The sequence below is a fragment of the Acinonyx jubatus genome, chromosome F2 (assembly GCF_027475565.1).
Source record: "Acinonyx jubatus isolate Ajub_Pintada_27869175 chromosome F2, VMU_Ajub_asm_v1.0, whole genome shotgun sequence".
Taxonomy (NCBI): domain Eukaryota; kingdom Metazoa; phylum Chordata; class Mammalia; order Carnivora; family Felidae; genus Acinonyx; species Acinonyx jubatus.
Window position 1 is genome coordinate 43,782,209 of NC_069394.1, and position 15,723 is coordinate 43,797,931.

Consider the following 15,723-nt stretch of genomic DNA (forward strand, 5'->3'; position numbering starts at 1 on the left):
TGGTGCGGGCGCTCTCTGCGCACAGCGCGCGGCGCTCCTGCTCCCCGGCGGACGCCCGGCCGCCCTGCAGATAAATGCGTCGCCTTCCTCGAGAGTGAGCGAGGGCGGGCGAGGCAGACGCAGACGCCGCCTGTGACAGTGGCAATTCCCTGCGCCCCACATCACATTTGTCTGCCACAGCAGCAACAACAGAAAAGCGGAGGGAGGGAGGGAGGCGGGAGGAGGGGAGCGGAGCTCCGCAAGTCTTGGGTTCTGCGTGGAGGCTGCGTTTGGCTGGCGTCCCCGACCCCGGGCTTTTTGCACCGCAGCTCACAGTGCGCAGCGCCGGACGGCCGCAGGCGCTCCGCCGGCCGCAGGCGCTCCGCCGGCGACTCCGCGGCCTCGAGGCGAGCGCGCGTGGGCGAGTGGCCGTGGACACTCTGGCCTCGCTGGGGAAGGAGCGCCGCGCCCTCGCCCCCTCGCCCCGCGGGCCGGCCGAGACGACGGGAAGTTTTATTTGCAGCTCGGAGCCCGTGGCGGATGGTGGGACTCTCCAGCCCAGTGCAGTGTAAGTGCCCGCGGGAGGGCTGGGCCGGCGGGCGGGCGGCGGGGACGGGCCCCCGGCTATTACGGTTAATTATTATTCTGATGACCGTCATCTTCATTTGGATTATTCGGCCGAGAGGCTGCAGTCTGTGCTTGTCGCTCAGCTAGGGTAGGACTACACACGGGGCCGAGGGGAACATCGTGGGTGATTCCAGTTGGAGATGACACTGAACTTCACGGGTCAGCTAAGGATGCAGTTTTCACTCTTTGATTCCCCGCGCAGTCTTTTTTACAAATATTTTTTTCATTCCCCTCCATCATAGCGGCATGTAAGCAGGAAGATGTTGCGTAGCTCCCACCCCCCACCCCCGGACAGAACAACTGGTCAAGGTGCCCACGGTGCGTTTGGCAGGTGGCCCTGAACCAGCGTCGTGGGGGGTTTTAACTAGAAGGGACAGGCATGTTTCGATGGTGGAAAACTTAGCTCTAAGAGCAGGAGAGGCAGAGTGTTAACTTTGAGACCCGGCTGCGACTGTGGTCCGGGTGTTTTTAGCGGCATCTGGGCGCCCTGCGCCCGCCTGAGAACTTTCCCTGTTACTACTGGGCGTTTGGGGTGCTCGAGCCGGAAGCCCCCGGGTAGGGGGCAGGCGGAGTCTCTCGACCGGGCATCTCTCACCCCGGACGGGTCCGGGACTCCATCGCCGGCGATCGCTGGGCAGCGTCGCACCTGCCTTGACCTCCGCTCGGGGCCCTCGCCACTCGCCCTTTGGGGGGGCTCCCCTCGCATCCCCGACTCGGCCTCGCGGCTCCCGAGCGGGGCGCGGAGCTTTGTGCCGGGCGGCTGCTGCCCAGCGGAGCGCAGACGGGGAGCCGCGTCCGCGAATTCCTTTCGTTTTCCAGAAGCCGGTCTGGTGAGGCGCCCGGGCCCCGCCGCCAACCGCTCTCCGCGAACCTTAAAGGACTGGGTTGGTTGGCGCGCCCAGACCCCTCTCCCGGGGCGGACTTTGCGCTGGCCAGGACGCCTTAAGCAGAGACGGTTGTGTCGGCCCAAAGCGCTTAAGTCCATTTTTTGAACACCCCCCCCCCTTTTTTTTTTCCTTTCCTTTCTTTATTTTCTTTTCTTCTTCCCTTTTTTTTTTCCTTGGTAAGGACGGTCAACCCTTGGAAAAGTTTGAGTGCTGGGATGCCGGGAAGTAGGATGTGAACCAAGACTGTTACTAAAAATAGTATCCACCCCCTCCGCCCCAGGCCTTTCAGCTTGCAGGGTTTGCCTGGGGAGCCTCGCAGCCCTCGATCTCCTTATTCCTTGCTGAGCATAGGGGAGAAGTCTTTAGAACGTAGCCTTTTTTTTTTTTTTTTTAAAGATTGGGCACCTCAAATCCCAGCTTGCCCCAGCCTGGCTGCTGCTCCCTGAGGGAACCTGCAGAATGTCTCTTTAAGGAATAGCTAGTATTCCTTGTGGAGAGGGTCCTGCACGACTAGTCACTGAGGCCAGGGCGAGGGAGTGAGGACCAGCAGAGCTGGAGAGGCCACTTCAGACCAACTTCATGTGCTTAATGTAACTCTGAGCCCCCTTGAATTTTTAACTTCGCTTCCCTTAATTAATCTGCCCAGGGCCTGTGTATAAATGGCTGTCCACAGCTGCTGCAAATTGATTTATCCCCTGATAAAGGTCGGGTTGCTGACCAAAGCATTTTCTTTCTACCTTCTGTGTGAACTGAAATCTGTTTTACAGGTTTTTGTGTTTTGTTTTTTTTCCCCCTCTCCTAGTCTCCTTTTAAACATCTGTATGCTTTTTAAGTGCACTCAGTGGCTTTTATTATCTTCCCCCTCCCTTTGCATAAAACAGGAGTGGAACTGGTTCTGTGCCCAGTGAGCCCACACTCACTAGAATACAAATTGACCAGCTTCTCTGTGATAAACTGTTTGTTAGTGTTGGGGGCCTCCTTTTAGTTTATCGCTGTGTTTTGCCTTGACCATGTGAGTATTCTGCTGTTGCCCAGTTTCTCCTGTCACACAGTTCCTTAGAAAAGGTCAACAAACACCATTGTTTCTTAAACCATCATAGCCCCAACCTGGGTGTTTATGTCAGCTGTGATGTGGACAAACAGAAGCAAATTCATACTTCTGTGGATTTTCCCCCTGATTTCTCCTGAAAGTCTAATTTGGTATTAACATTACGGGGGCTTTCAAATAGCATAGATAGGGCTGTCTGGTTTCCTTTCCTTTTTTTTAGTGGTTGTTATTTTTTAAGGGAGGTCTGATCATCTCACCCAGGATTCATCAGGGAATCTTAGTTTGACCCAGGCTTTTCTTACAGCCAGGATGGATGCTGAGGAACTTGAAGACTATCATTGATTTACTTGTACTGTATTTAACATTTGGTATTTCTTTGGTTTATTCTTTCAAAAGAGAAAATTCCAACCCAGTAACCCAGGAATCAGGCTCATTCTGGGTGCATGTTAAAAACCGACTTTACCTAAGATTTATGCTAAGAGAAGAACTTTATATTAAAAGCCTTTGTTTAAGCATTAATAATTTTGTTGTAAACCATTTAGACAGTACTTTATGTGGAAAGCTAAATATTGAGTGGGAGCATTTGAGTGTGTATTTCTCCACACCTAGTCCAGTTCATACCTAATAAAAGCAATGGGGAAAATGGTCTATTTTTTCCTTAATGTTTGGACAACTCAAAGCAGCCCAGAAGTCTTTGAAATGATATTTTCCTTTGTCAGCGTGGTCTCTGTGACCCACTAACACTTGCTATTAATTTGATTTTTCAAAAACGATTCTTAAAGGACCTTCCTAACAAGAGGCATTATACTTGCAATACAATGCAAACTGCACTATTCAGTTGGAAGTTGCTGGAGAGAGTAGGGCAGTGTGTGGTTGCAGCCACAGCACTGCAGCTTTTTAATATTTTCACAATTTGTCCTTCCTGAAGAAAAGTGAAATCTTGCTCTTAATGCCAGCATTGGATGATGAGCTCTCCCATCGAGGGGGTTAGTCTTCATGTTTGCAGAGAAAAGAGCCCTTCAAAATTGCAAAGAAATACACAAACGTAAGATGCCATTATCATTTATTTTATTGGAAAATAGAAGCTTAGCCAAAAAAAAGACTCACTTTTTTTTTTTTTAAACATTGAAAAGGGATCACGAGAAAGAATTGCTTCCAATAGGAATGCTGGCCAGTGGTTGTCAGTTTAGGACATTCTTCACTGTCAAATCCTGTTTCTCACTTCTTTGATATGAACATCAGCTGACAGGCACTGAATACGGAGCCTTCTTCATTGAGGTTTTATGCAGGCAACATAGCTCTTCATAGCAAAGCAGTCTGAAAAATTGGCACCTGCAGGATTTGCATGTGAAAAAAACCCCGAGTCAGTTGCATTTTACTGGAGTCTATTACTGTAAGTTATGTAAGTTCAGTGAGAAAAGCTATTTATTGCTGTTTGGGTGTTTGAAAGTTCTTTTGTTTTATGGACACCTTATTCCTCATATAGTGATCCGCAGGCTTTATTGATAGCAGAAGCAGGGAGACGTGATCTCTGGCTTCATACAAGTGATTTATTATGGAACGGAGTAATTTTTAACCATGTGCTTACAGAGTGCACTTATAGTCATAGTTAATTTTTTACACGTGGCTTAAAAATGATGAACTTAATACAACTTTCAGAGTCATCGATCAGAAGTTAAATACATAAAATTAAGTGAACATAAATATCCTTTGAAAGCAACCCAGGATTTTAAGTTATGTTCTTTACTAGCAAGTTAAAATCTGTAAGAAAAAAATTAAACCTGTCATACGTCTAAACTTGAGGAAAAATGTGTCCCCCCTCACCCCGCACTTGTTAAATTGTCACTTAAGTGCCTTTTAAAAATATCATATTTGACCCTATTTATGCAAAATAATGAACAACATTAAATCCACTGAAACACCTTTGTGAACCTGGTATTATCCATCACTGGGAATATTTTATCCAGAATAAGTTATTATTACCCAAAGAGACACCTTCCAACTTCACTTTTTTACAGCCATTAATATAAGAGTTCCTAAATAATGTTTAAAGAACAGTGAACATTTTATTAAAGCAAACATTAGTTCAGTTTAATGGAGGTAATTGTAAGTGATAAGACAGAGCAGGTTATCTCTGTGTTGTTTAAACAGAAGGAGCTACTTTGCACCATTTCCAGTGGCCATCTGTAGAAGAGAAGGGTTTGCACCTGTCTGTCCACACTAATTATAGATTAGGGCCAAAGAAATGAAATTCGAGGAGGTTTTCAGCTAATGAAATCCATACTGATTTTATTGTAAATGCGTTTTATGTAAAGAGGGTGATGGTTGAGTTATGAGTGAATAAATCGGTATGTAGCTGCTAGGCACTTGGTTTTGAAGCACAATTCTGCTGCATTAACCTTTGATATTCAAAAAAAATAAAAATAAAAAGGACAAACAACTTAGGCATGGATGCTAGCCTTTGTTTGCCATCCCCAGCTACAATTTAGTGAGTAGCAGTGAGGTTCAGTGTACAATTTAAAAATGTGCTGTAAAGCAGCTTAAATGTTAAGAATATTCTAATGTGTTGAAATGCAGATGAATAAGGGAGGTTTTGTTTTAACTTAGGTGCGTAAGACATTAGAACATTAGAAAGCTTTTTTTCTTTTATCTGCATTTCTGTTTCACATCCATGAGAAATTAAAGCAAAACGAGTGAGGAATGCGTTCTGCAATGAAAGGTCACATGAATGTCTACCACATCTGTTTATAGTAATTATGAACATAATTAACATAAGAATTACAAATGAAATAATGACAAGCTGAGCAATGAGATATTATGCCATAATGGTCATATGTTGGAATTCTCACATTATAGCACACTAGAATTCACATACTCAAAGAAAGAAAGAAAATGCTAGATTTTTATCTGAATTAATGCTCCCAAACTTATCTGCCTGGGGCAGATGGACTTCTTGCTCTTATAGGAAGGTAACCTATTATTAAGAAAAGAACTAGTTGAAATTAAGATTTCTGGTCTCCAGCTTGGACTTTAAGACAGCTGTGATTATAGAAACCACTTTCTGTTGTACGCTGATTCTGTGATTCTGCTTCTTGATTATTATATGGCGTTCTTCTTCTTTTTTTTTTTTTTTTTAATTGAACGCTTTGCAGCAAAGTATTTGCTTTGGAAGAGAGTCATGGATTCTTCCCATTTGAGAATTGGTTGATCTTTTCTAGAACTGTGAGCCAAAAGTCAATAAACAAACAAGGTGGTACTAGGAGTGCTGTGCATGTACAGAATAAGAACATTGGCAGATTAGGTTTTGCACAGTTTTCTTCCTGCCTTTAGTGTTTGGATGCTTAAAAAAAAAAAAAATGTAAGCCTTTTCTGGGTTTGAAACTAGGAGTGCATTGTTTTGTTTTTCTAAATAGCATTTTGTCCCCCCAAGAGCTTGTAAAAATGTAGTGGGCATTTGTAAGTTGTATTTGTCTTCTTCCTAGAGTTGTGTTGGTTTTACAGGTATTTGCATGTCGGCTGTGTCCAAATTGATCTAACTAAAATGTTATAAAGAGGAAGGTATGTGTGATTGCGTCTGGTTATTCTGAATGCAGTTTTCTGTAACAGCTAGAGAAAAGGTGAAAGGTGAGCTTTTATGAGAACTCAAATGATACTCCAGAAATCTGTTATTCAACTTAAAACATGTCAGAATGACCGATTTTCACCCATTTAAAGTTCACTTGATTTTGTAAGGTGCCCTGCCAAATGGCTTACTTCCTACACTTGCACCCCTCTCTAACTACTGAACCTGGCCACTTTTTGAAGATTTATGGAGAAATATTACCTTGTTCTCGTCTCAGTGATAACCACGAGGTTTTCCACATTATTGGATTACTGGAGGATTGTGGCAGACCCCTTTTTATCTGACATTCATTGCATGACAAGATTTTTCACACGTGCCCTTCCCCCCACCTATGTCCAGCTTATTTTCACTTTGCCTTACCTGTCAAATTTTTTCTTAATTCTTTTCTTGGGGTGGGTGCATGGGGTTGGGTGGGGGTGGGGGGTGGGGTCCACCACACATGAAACTGGTTTTTGGCAAAGTGTTCTGCAGGGGAGTGGTGATGAAACAATGCCCCTTCTCAAATTTGTCTCTAAGAGACTGTCTTCCTTTTCTGTGTTTTTCTCTACTAAGTAGCCTTATGCTTCCCTCCCTGCTACCGTTTTGTCCCTTTCTATCCAGATCCGTATATAAGCTATGTTATAACCCGGAGTTTCACTGTGGCTGGGGTTACGGTGTATGTCATGCATAATTATGCAGTTTATTGGCTCCTTCATTCTGAACTTGCTCTCTTCATACTGTAGTGAGAGCTTCTTAACCAAGCTTCAGTGCCTTGAAATACAACACAACCAAATACGCCCCCTTCCCCCAATAAAATAACCTTCTTTGCTGCATTATCTGCACTCCATTAAGGATCTGATCAGATGTTCAGATTGTCTGATGGGTGCATTTAAAAGTGAAAAGGGGCTCCCATGGGACTACTCAGGTGTATCTCCCTCCTGACCCTGCTGGGGTGGAGGGTGAACTCTGGTCTGACGGAGGAACATTAGCTCTTGCTTGTTCTCTGATTGATTCTCGGGCTCTGGGTGGGTGAAGAGCTGTGAAGCAGCTCAGGCTGAGATTGATTGCCTCAATTTCAAATTCCCACCTCCAAAATAGACTCTCAGATGTATACATAGGGAACCCCCTCCCCCAACACAATTTCTGGAGGTGGAGCAGGTGTCTAAGTCACCTGTAGCTACCAATCACAAGTGGTCCTTCTTATCACAGGGATGCTGGCTGCACAAGTCTTCTGCTGGGACACTTTCAAGCCCAGGGAAAGACATTTCAGATCTGTGTCCATCTCCATTGGCATGGGTAGGGGAGGGCTGGAATTTAGGAGTGCTGGGGCCCGCAAAGAAAGGGACAAGAACTTCCACTTGAGGTTGGTCTGGAAGACTGCAGTAACTGCTGTGAGGGCTCAAATAGGTTTGTTTTGCAAATTGTGGCAATTCGAATGGAGGTGAGGTGGTGAATGTCTCATTGTTATGCTCTGCCGAAAAGAGGACTCTTGATCCCTTCTGACCTTGACAGAACCTCCAGAACGGTCACAGTCTGGCCCTGGAACCTGGGCGATGCAGTTTGCTAGTCTGCATTCCTCCCTTTTTCTGGGAGGAGGGGGCAGTTTTGGGGATTGTAGGCAACCCCCAGCGCTGGCTGTCACCCTCAGCCAGCGTTGGGGTACCTTGTGCCCACTGGCCACCCCCCCCATCCTGGGGCCTGAGCCCCCACCCCCTCCATCCCTTTTGGTTTCTTCCCTCCAGCCTGTGTCTTTCCCCTCTCCCTCGCTCCCTCTCTCTCCCACTTTTCCTCCCTCTCCCGCTCCGTCTCACACGCACCCTCTGTTTATTTTCCTGCTTCCATCTGGGCCCTGCTGATATTGTAATCACCCTGATGCACGTTGGCTTCTCTCCTCTCCCTCCTGCGCTCACACACTCACTCACACACAATGTGCCATCCTGACAAGCCTTTTACTTCTGATAAGCTCCGATGTGTGTTTAATGAATACAAAGCCGCGGTCTGGGTGCCGCCTCGGCTGCGGCCGCCTCTCCTGCGCTCCTTTGCCAGAAGGTAATCTCCGTGAACGGGGAGGGGAGGCGAGTGGGGAGGAAGGAGGGGTGGGAAGGGGGGGGTGGGGGGAGCGGGGAAGCTGCTTTTCTCTTTCCCTCTCTCCCTTTCCAAATGATTCAGAAGTCGATAAGACCAGGAGAAGTGAAGATGTAACATGTTATCTGTCGCTCCTCTTAGCTGGCGGAGAGAATTTACATTTAAAGATTAGCAGAGGGAGAAAGAGAAATCTGCCTTTTGTTGTGTGGGGTTGAGGAGGAGGCATCAGTCCTGGCCTGGACGCTATCTCCCATCACCTCTGCTATCCAGACAGGACTCACCGAGGTGAGATTACCGGAGGGCCTTATCTTTAATTGGGTTTAGTTTTGCCAGTCTGAATAGGTTTAAAGAGACTCGATAAAGGGGGAACAATAGATTATTTATTGACTGAATGCTGAAGCCTTTAGATGAAGAGGGGAGAGAAAAAAGCTGCTTAACAACTTGATTAGTTTATTTTAATTTTTATTTTAAGGTGAGCCTGTCTCTCTTGTGGTGCAGGGAAGGGCCGTGGAACTTAGGCGAAACTGAATGACTTAAATGTCTTATTCTCTCTTCATCCCCCACCCCTCCCCGCTGTCATTACCATCTCCCTTATTTTAACTGGAGTTTCATGTACCCCCTCGGTTTAGGATTGATAAACTGAGCAAAAAGGGTAGTGGCTTTTGGAATTGATCCTTCGTGTTTGGTTTTGTGTGACTTGTTTTGAATGGGTGTTGGATTGATGTTAACGGTGGTGCCTACTTGAATGAGTGAGCAAAGGGAATGAAGGCTACTTTAAATATGCAATTGGTTGATTTTATGGTGTGGTTTCAACATGGTTTAGAGGGAAAAAAACATCATTCTGACTCTGTTAGGTAGATTTGTATTTTGGATTTGAAACACGGAGTTTTTTCCTTGGAGTGGGTTTAAAAAAAGAAGAGTGAAAAAATGTTTTATTGACTCAAGAGTGTCTTTCAAAAAATTACGGTATCAACTTTGTAATGTTCTTAAAATGGATAAAAGTGAAGAAATTATCGTTTGCCTCCTACACATCATCAACATAGGTGTTTTCATAGGTAAATATGATCCAGTAACTAAAAGCCTAATTAAAATTTGTTTAAAGCCAGGGGGGGCATGTTTCCTTGTTGAAGGCGGCAGATCGATTGGGTAAGACAATAGAGACCCATTATTTCACTTCCATTGACTGAGCATATTGACATTTCAGGTTTGCTGTTGCCTCAGTGAGCATGATGAAACACTGAAATTCACAGACCAACTGGCCAGAGTGGCACATACATTACCGTATGTCATTTCTGCCTTCAGGTTACCTTATCACCCAGGCAGAATGGGAATGGACAACCCGGAATCCTTCAGAAGGGGTAGAGCTCTTTTGGCTAAGAAACCGACAGGTAGCATGTCTCACGAGCACCTTTAATTTTACCCAGAATGGGGTGTCACAGAGAAACATGTGGAACACTTTTGTTTAAAAATCTGAGCTGCAGCCCAGCTATTAATCTTGCACATAGTACATATAAGGATACCCATTTTCAAGATTGATCTTTACCTGGTCTCAGATAACTCCAGGGAGCAGTTGGTCACATCACGTAGGTGTTTACTAGCTTGTGCTTGGGTATTAACTGTGCTGCCCCAGTCCGGGGCACTCAGACATTAGAGCACCTGCTAAATCTGTATCTATAAAAGAATATGTAAGACCCCTTCCAAAATAGGGCCTGACTTCGACTTTTTTGTTTCCTCTTTTCTTTTGGGGGTACAAAAGGGAAAATGGGATGTATATGTATTTTATGCCCATATACATGGTGTAGACCGTAATAAGTAAAAACAAATATGTGTATATTCCAAGCAGAGGCAGAGAAAATAGTAAGTATTTTCGTTATCTTCTTAGTATAATCTGTCCTTTTATACACTTCACATAGTCTTTGCACAACACAACTAAGTATTAGGCAAAACTGAGTCAAAGAAATTTGAGTCATACAGAAGTGAATATGGGGAAAAAAGCAGAAGGGACTTAACGTATTTTTTAAAAAGTTCAATGAAAATATAAAACTATCGTGAATATGCTTTATACACAGCAATTGTTGCCATCAAGTAGGTGACTGATGCCCTTTGCAGTGTTTAGAACAAAACTAGTCCTTTATACCATTTTCATGAAAATGTTAGGTTTCTATTTGATCAGCAGGTGCTGTTGAGATGAAAGCCATGTGTAAATTTTCAGAAGGCCAAAAGTGTCAATTCAGAAAAGGAAAGTGATAAGAGAAAATGCAATCAGTTTTCCTGTTTTCAATTTGTGCAGGATTTGAAGAGCTGTTTTGTTAAACCGCTGCATCTGCTCCAATATGAATATTGAGCCTCTTCCACTAAAAATAACAGCCTATAATTTGGAAGCTACTGCAGTCTTTTGTTAGTGTGAGTGGGTTATTTAAAAACAAAAAAACAAAAAAAAAAAAATAAAAAAAAAAGACAATTTTCTATTCTGACAATCTCTTGCCTCATGTGCATTTTCATTTGTTGGCACTTTTAGCCTCAGCAGATAAATGGTATTATGCAATTAGGACCTTATCTTGTTTGACTGTGAAAGAGGTTTCCATAGGTGAAAATCCTGGTAATATAAAAAGGGTTCACACAAAACAAAATTTGTTTTTAAATAATCTGCTTAAATATAGTTATTTAAGTTGAGATATCTGTTCCTTACATTTTCCAGTACTACAATTTTTAACTTGCTGCTGGCTGTTATAACAAAGTTAACACTATTCCGTTGCATACTGAGCATTCTGTGATTTATTTCACCTTTAATATACCTGCAAATGTAAGTTTAAACTAATCAGGGATATTTTACCTAACAGGGCTTTCAGAATCATTTTTTTCATGCTTAAATAAAATGATTAAATTATGCTTGAGTGCCTGCATACAAAAGCTTTAGCTTCTATAGTACTGCTAATCAAATAAGTTTTATGGACAGGGAAAGCACCACATTAGAGAAAAATTGGATGCATTCTACCAGTGACATTTCTAGGAGAGACAAGTTCTTTTTAAATCATCTAATATTAATTAAGAAAACCCTCACACATCTTAAATAATCATAATAAAAATAATACTTCATCCCTTTAATAAGAAAACGAATGGCATTGCTCTCCATGTAAAACTGGGCCTAGAGAATTAAGGTAGGAGGGAGACTGATGACATTTGGATCGGGTTCAGTATTGACTCTGTCCACAACTGCTCTTGGCCTGACTTGAGGCTAGAGAAATTGGTCCAGGTGGAGACGTGATCATTCCATAGGATCAGTTAGAGCTATGGCTTGACACTTGAATGGCCAGACACACTCTTCGCAGTTAAGCTCAGAGTATCTCCAGAATGGATTAAGGGGAAGACGGACATGGGGACACAGTAGTAGGATGGCTATTAACAAAGGCGGCGTTTCTTCTGCGATGCCTACTCCAAAGAGGAGGTAGGAGAGGTGTTGAGTGTGTGTACCTGTGATCACATGTACGTAACCAGCCAAAGAATAATGCTTTTAAGAAGTGTCATTTCCAGTTGGATGCCAAAGTGTGGCAAATCTTTCAGAGACCTGGGCAGCCGTGGGGGTGTATTCCCTGGTACAGCACCAAGTTCTTTGCCCCTCTCAAGAAATGGTATCGAATCACATATCAGTATCAGAAAGAAACGTGTCTGCGTTAGGGATGTGATCTTGTAACGAGTTGTTTTGTGCTGAAGCCACCTTCGGCGTTGAAGCCTCTGTACCTTGTAAAGCGTCAACAGGGGGAAGCTTCTTGTGACTCTTCAGAATGGTCATGCTTTATAAAGTGGCTCTTACATCGGAGCCACTGATAAAGCAATGCGCCACGGTTGAGGTTGAAGGCATGAGACCCTCCTGTTTGCCAGAGTTGAAAACGGTCAGCGCTGCTGAGAACCCCTAGCAATTTCACTGACTGTGAGGGATCTACTTACAAACAAAACAAAACAAAACAAAACAAAAACTGCTTTGATAGCTCTAATTGAGATTACCTTATAATACAATTCCTGAGGGAATAAAGCAGGCATTTGTTTTGGAGATTTCACATTGGTCAAGCTCTCTAAAGCAAATCACCAGTTGAGTGAATAGGGCCTTTCGAATATAGATCTTGTCGGATGAGGACACAGATGTAGAAATTTCCCATTTGTCCCACAGTCGCAGCAGCTCTAAGTACCTTAGGGAATGTGATTGACTAGATTCATTAATTTTTCAACAGCTGGGTCCTAGACCACTTCTGAGTGTGCACTGACCAACCACCTAGTTGTTGGTCTTGGGAGAGAGAAGAACTGACAAACATTAGAGATCTGCCGTGAGCCTGGAGTTAACCTTCCCATACGTTGTCATTACTGACTTTAAGTCAATTACAAACCAGCCTATCACTTCATTTCGAACACTTGGGAAATGTCTTAGTGGCTCTTCTGGCTAGACCTTTTGCCTTAATATGGAAACCCGAGATTTTCTTGTGTCTCCCAACTTTATCACCTGCTTTGTTCCCAAGTTTGAATAATTAGAGGCTTATTTTCTGACTACATGGCTTAATATGCTTCTCAGCAGCCACGATCTGTGCACCCATTGTTTTCTTATGCCCTCACCCCAGCCTAGGAATCAGAGTTGGCTACTAGCTGATAGACATCCTTGGATATGCCCAAGTGTTTGCCAGTCTGTATCCCTCAGTACCTCCTAATCCAGGCTTTTCCCTTACTAAATTGTGTTCCCTCGTCCTGCACCACACCAAAGCCAAGAGGAATCAGGTTGTTATTCCCTTTATTGATCTCTGGAGCTCTCTTCTGCCCAATGTCCCTCATCCCCGAGGCTTGGCCCATCACACTTGGTCATACTGTATTTTGATCTCTACGTCTTCTACTTGGCCGGGTCCAACTTCCCGGTCATTTCTTAAGAGGAGAGGGATTCTGCACTATTTGGAGTGTGCAGCTATACTTGTGTGCTGTAAAACGCTCTGTATTATAAAAAGAAAGATATGGTGTATACATTCCCCTGACGGATGGGTAAACTGGATTTCCCTTTCCAGCTCAGTCACTGTTTTGCTGTGTAGCCTGGGATGCATTCCAGCCGTCAGGTGAATTCTTCAGAAGTAAGATGAAGGGCAGATTCAGTGTTCCTTAGGCTTCTCAACGCTCTCATGTATGAGTTTGTGTGTGATGCTGAGAGGAGCCTTTTAAGGATTTCCCATGGTTAGGTGAATGAAAAAATTTCTTAATTTTTCATTTGGAGCTGGGGGCGCATCTCCTCTCCATATGGCTGGGAAATAGAATCAGTGTAGAACATCATTATCTCCTCGCTCTTCTCCATTGAAAAGAAGTGGCATTGAGCACAGGGAGACATTTTTTCCACAGCCATCCTGGATCTCAGATGACTGTGTAAAATTTTAGTTGTTACTCTACCTTTTTAAGAGGTGAATGATGGAGGAATGAGTCTGTTTATGCGGTGAGAAGGAATTAAATATTTCAGGTTTTGCTCAAGGAGAACAGCCTTTATGCTTTTACCTCATGGCTGCTGGACAAGATGAACTTGGTGCTTGGCGGCAGGAGTGAGGGGCTAGGAGCTAAACCATGGCGGTGATCAGTTGTGCTTACTAGGCATGCGCCGTATCCTGCTGTCTCAAGGTGTGGACTTAAGTCACTTGGAAATTTAGAAAGTGACCTCTCTAAACCATTTTTGGAGAGAATTTGGTAAGTAACAGCTTCCTTAAATGAACAAGGGCACATTATCATTTGGTTAGGAATCAGTTCTTAACTAAGACTGAAGTTACCCTATTTGTATTGTCTGAAGAAACAGTCTGCTATTGGTTTTAAATGCCCAGTTATTACCAATAACACTTTGATTTCCTGTTTTAGTTTTTCAACAGTTTAGGCATTATTAGAAGTTTAAGCCTAATTTGTGAAATTGTCAATGAGGGAACTGGGCTGGATTTCTTTGGAACTTAGGAGCTATGGCATTCCTGTACTTACGATTTGATGAAGGAGAGCACTTTGTCATCATCCAGGATGGCAGTAGAAACTTCTGCTGCTTACTAGGAATATCTGCAATTGGCAGGACTTGGAAGTTTGTTAGCAATGGAAGCCACGCGAATTACTTTCGCTTCGCTGGTTGTAGAAGACTTTTGTGTTGGCATTCGGAGTTCAGTGGGAGGCCAAATTGAAGTGATTTTGCTTTTCTTCTTTTGGCCACCAAGGAGAATGCCTTAAAAGTATGAGCTCTTGGTTGGTACCTCACTTGACTGGATTGGTCATTGCATCAGAGAAATAATAGAGAAAATGTCATGAGATGTCATGGCAGTTTGTCTACAGAAGCACAAGAGCTAGGTGGCCGCTAATCATAGGAGAGGAAACAGTGCGAGCACAGCGATGGGCTAGAGGTGGTTGGTAGAGCACGGGGAGGGAAAACTAGCTGTCTGATGCTATTATGAAGAGTATTTGAGAAGTCTTTGCCACCAGACCTTGTGGGGAGCGCCCCTGTGCCACTCAGGTAGGGGATCGAAGAGATCTTAGGAAAGCAGGTAGGTCGTGGGACCTGCAAATGCTGGGGTACAGTTGTGGTGCCAGGGAACCAGCACAGCAGCGTCGCAGAGAGCATTGCAAATGCACATCCGGTTGGGCAGACCGAGTACCAGCACCTGGAAGGTCATCCCCCAGTGGATGCTGCACGTGTGGTGCAAGTTGCACCTCAAATGCAAAGTCTTAGAAAGTTGGTTGGTCTGTGTGGTTAAAACGAGATGTACTGTGCCCCGTTCCCTAACCTCAGGATCTAGGAAGATGTGAGCTGTAAGACAGGTCATGAAAGACTGCTAGTTTATTTCCTGAATCTATGCATATGTTATGTACACAGTGATGAGCAAACACAGCTGGGAAGAACAGCAGATGATATTGGGACTGGAAATGTGGTGTTTATCAGACTGACATAGTAATCCTTGTTTCCCGTGAAAGTGTTCTTTTTAAGTGACGGTTAGGATTCTGTAACTTTTACCATGTGTCAGACAAGTATTCTCGACTACCTTTTGCGTACCTGTCACACATTCTCATTCTCATCTCTAGCTGGGTTTATTTAGAAATGAGGATTTGGCCATATGTGGGTTTGACCTCTGATGGGAAGCAAACATGGACCATAAATTCTCATCCTTTTATTAAATAAGGATAGGTAGGTCCATTCAGGTCTAAATGGAACATAGATGTGATCAGTCTCCGTCGACTTGTCCAAAAGTGAGCCTGGATTTGGCTAGAGGCAGCAGGTATAAAATATCAGAGGACAATATAAATGAAAGAGCAGCAAAATGAGCAACCCATTAAACCTAATTCTCCTATTTTTTTTAAAAACTCTTTATTTATTTTGAGAGAGAGAGGTTTCATGAGTGGGGGAGGGGCAGAGAGAGAGAGAGAGAGGGAGAGAGGGAGAGAGGGAAAGAGAGAATCCCGAGCAGGCTCCATGCTGTCAGCGCAGAGCCCGACTTGGGGCTTGATCTCACGAATCC

The 15,723-nt window shown here is 44.0% G+C and overlaps 1 protein-coding gene across 4 annotated transcripts in view; it reads left to right on the forward strand.

Annotated features, from left to right (window-relative positions):
* The first annotated feature begins 353 nt into the window (after nucleotides 1-353).
* Nucleotides 354-15,723, forward strand: part of RUNX1T1 (RUNX1 partner transcriptional co-repressor 1) — a 142,434-nt gene continuing 127,064 nt past the window's right edge. For 2 of the 4 annotated variants that reach the window (XM_027064245.2, XM_027064247.2), the window contains exon 1: nucleotides 354-547. Coding sequence is in view for 1 of the 4 variants with exons in the window: in XM_027064247.2 (XP_026920048.1) it covers nucleotides 520-547 (28 nt within the window). In the remaining 3 variants the exon portion in view is untranslated. Of the gene's footprint in view, nucleotides 548-8,175; nucleotides 8,192-8,269; nucleotides 8,513-15,723 lie in introns of those variants that run through there. The other 2 variants (XM_053208549.1, XM_027064248.2) reach the window with 2 other exon arrangements.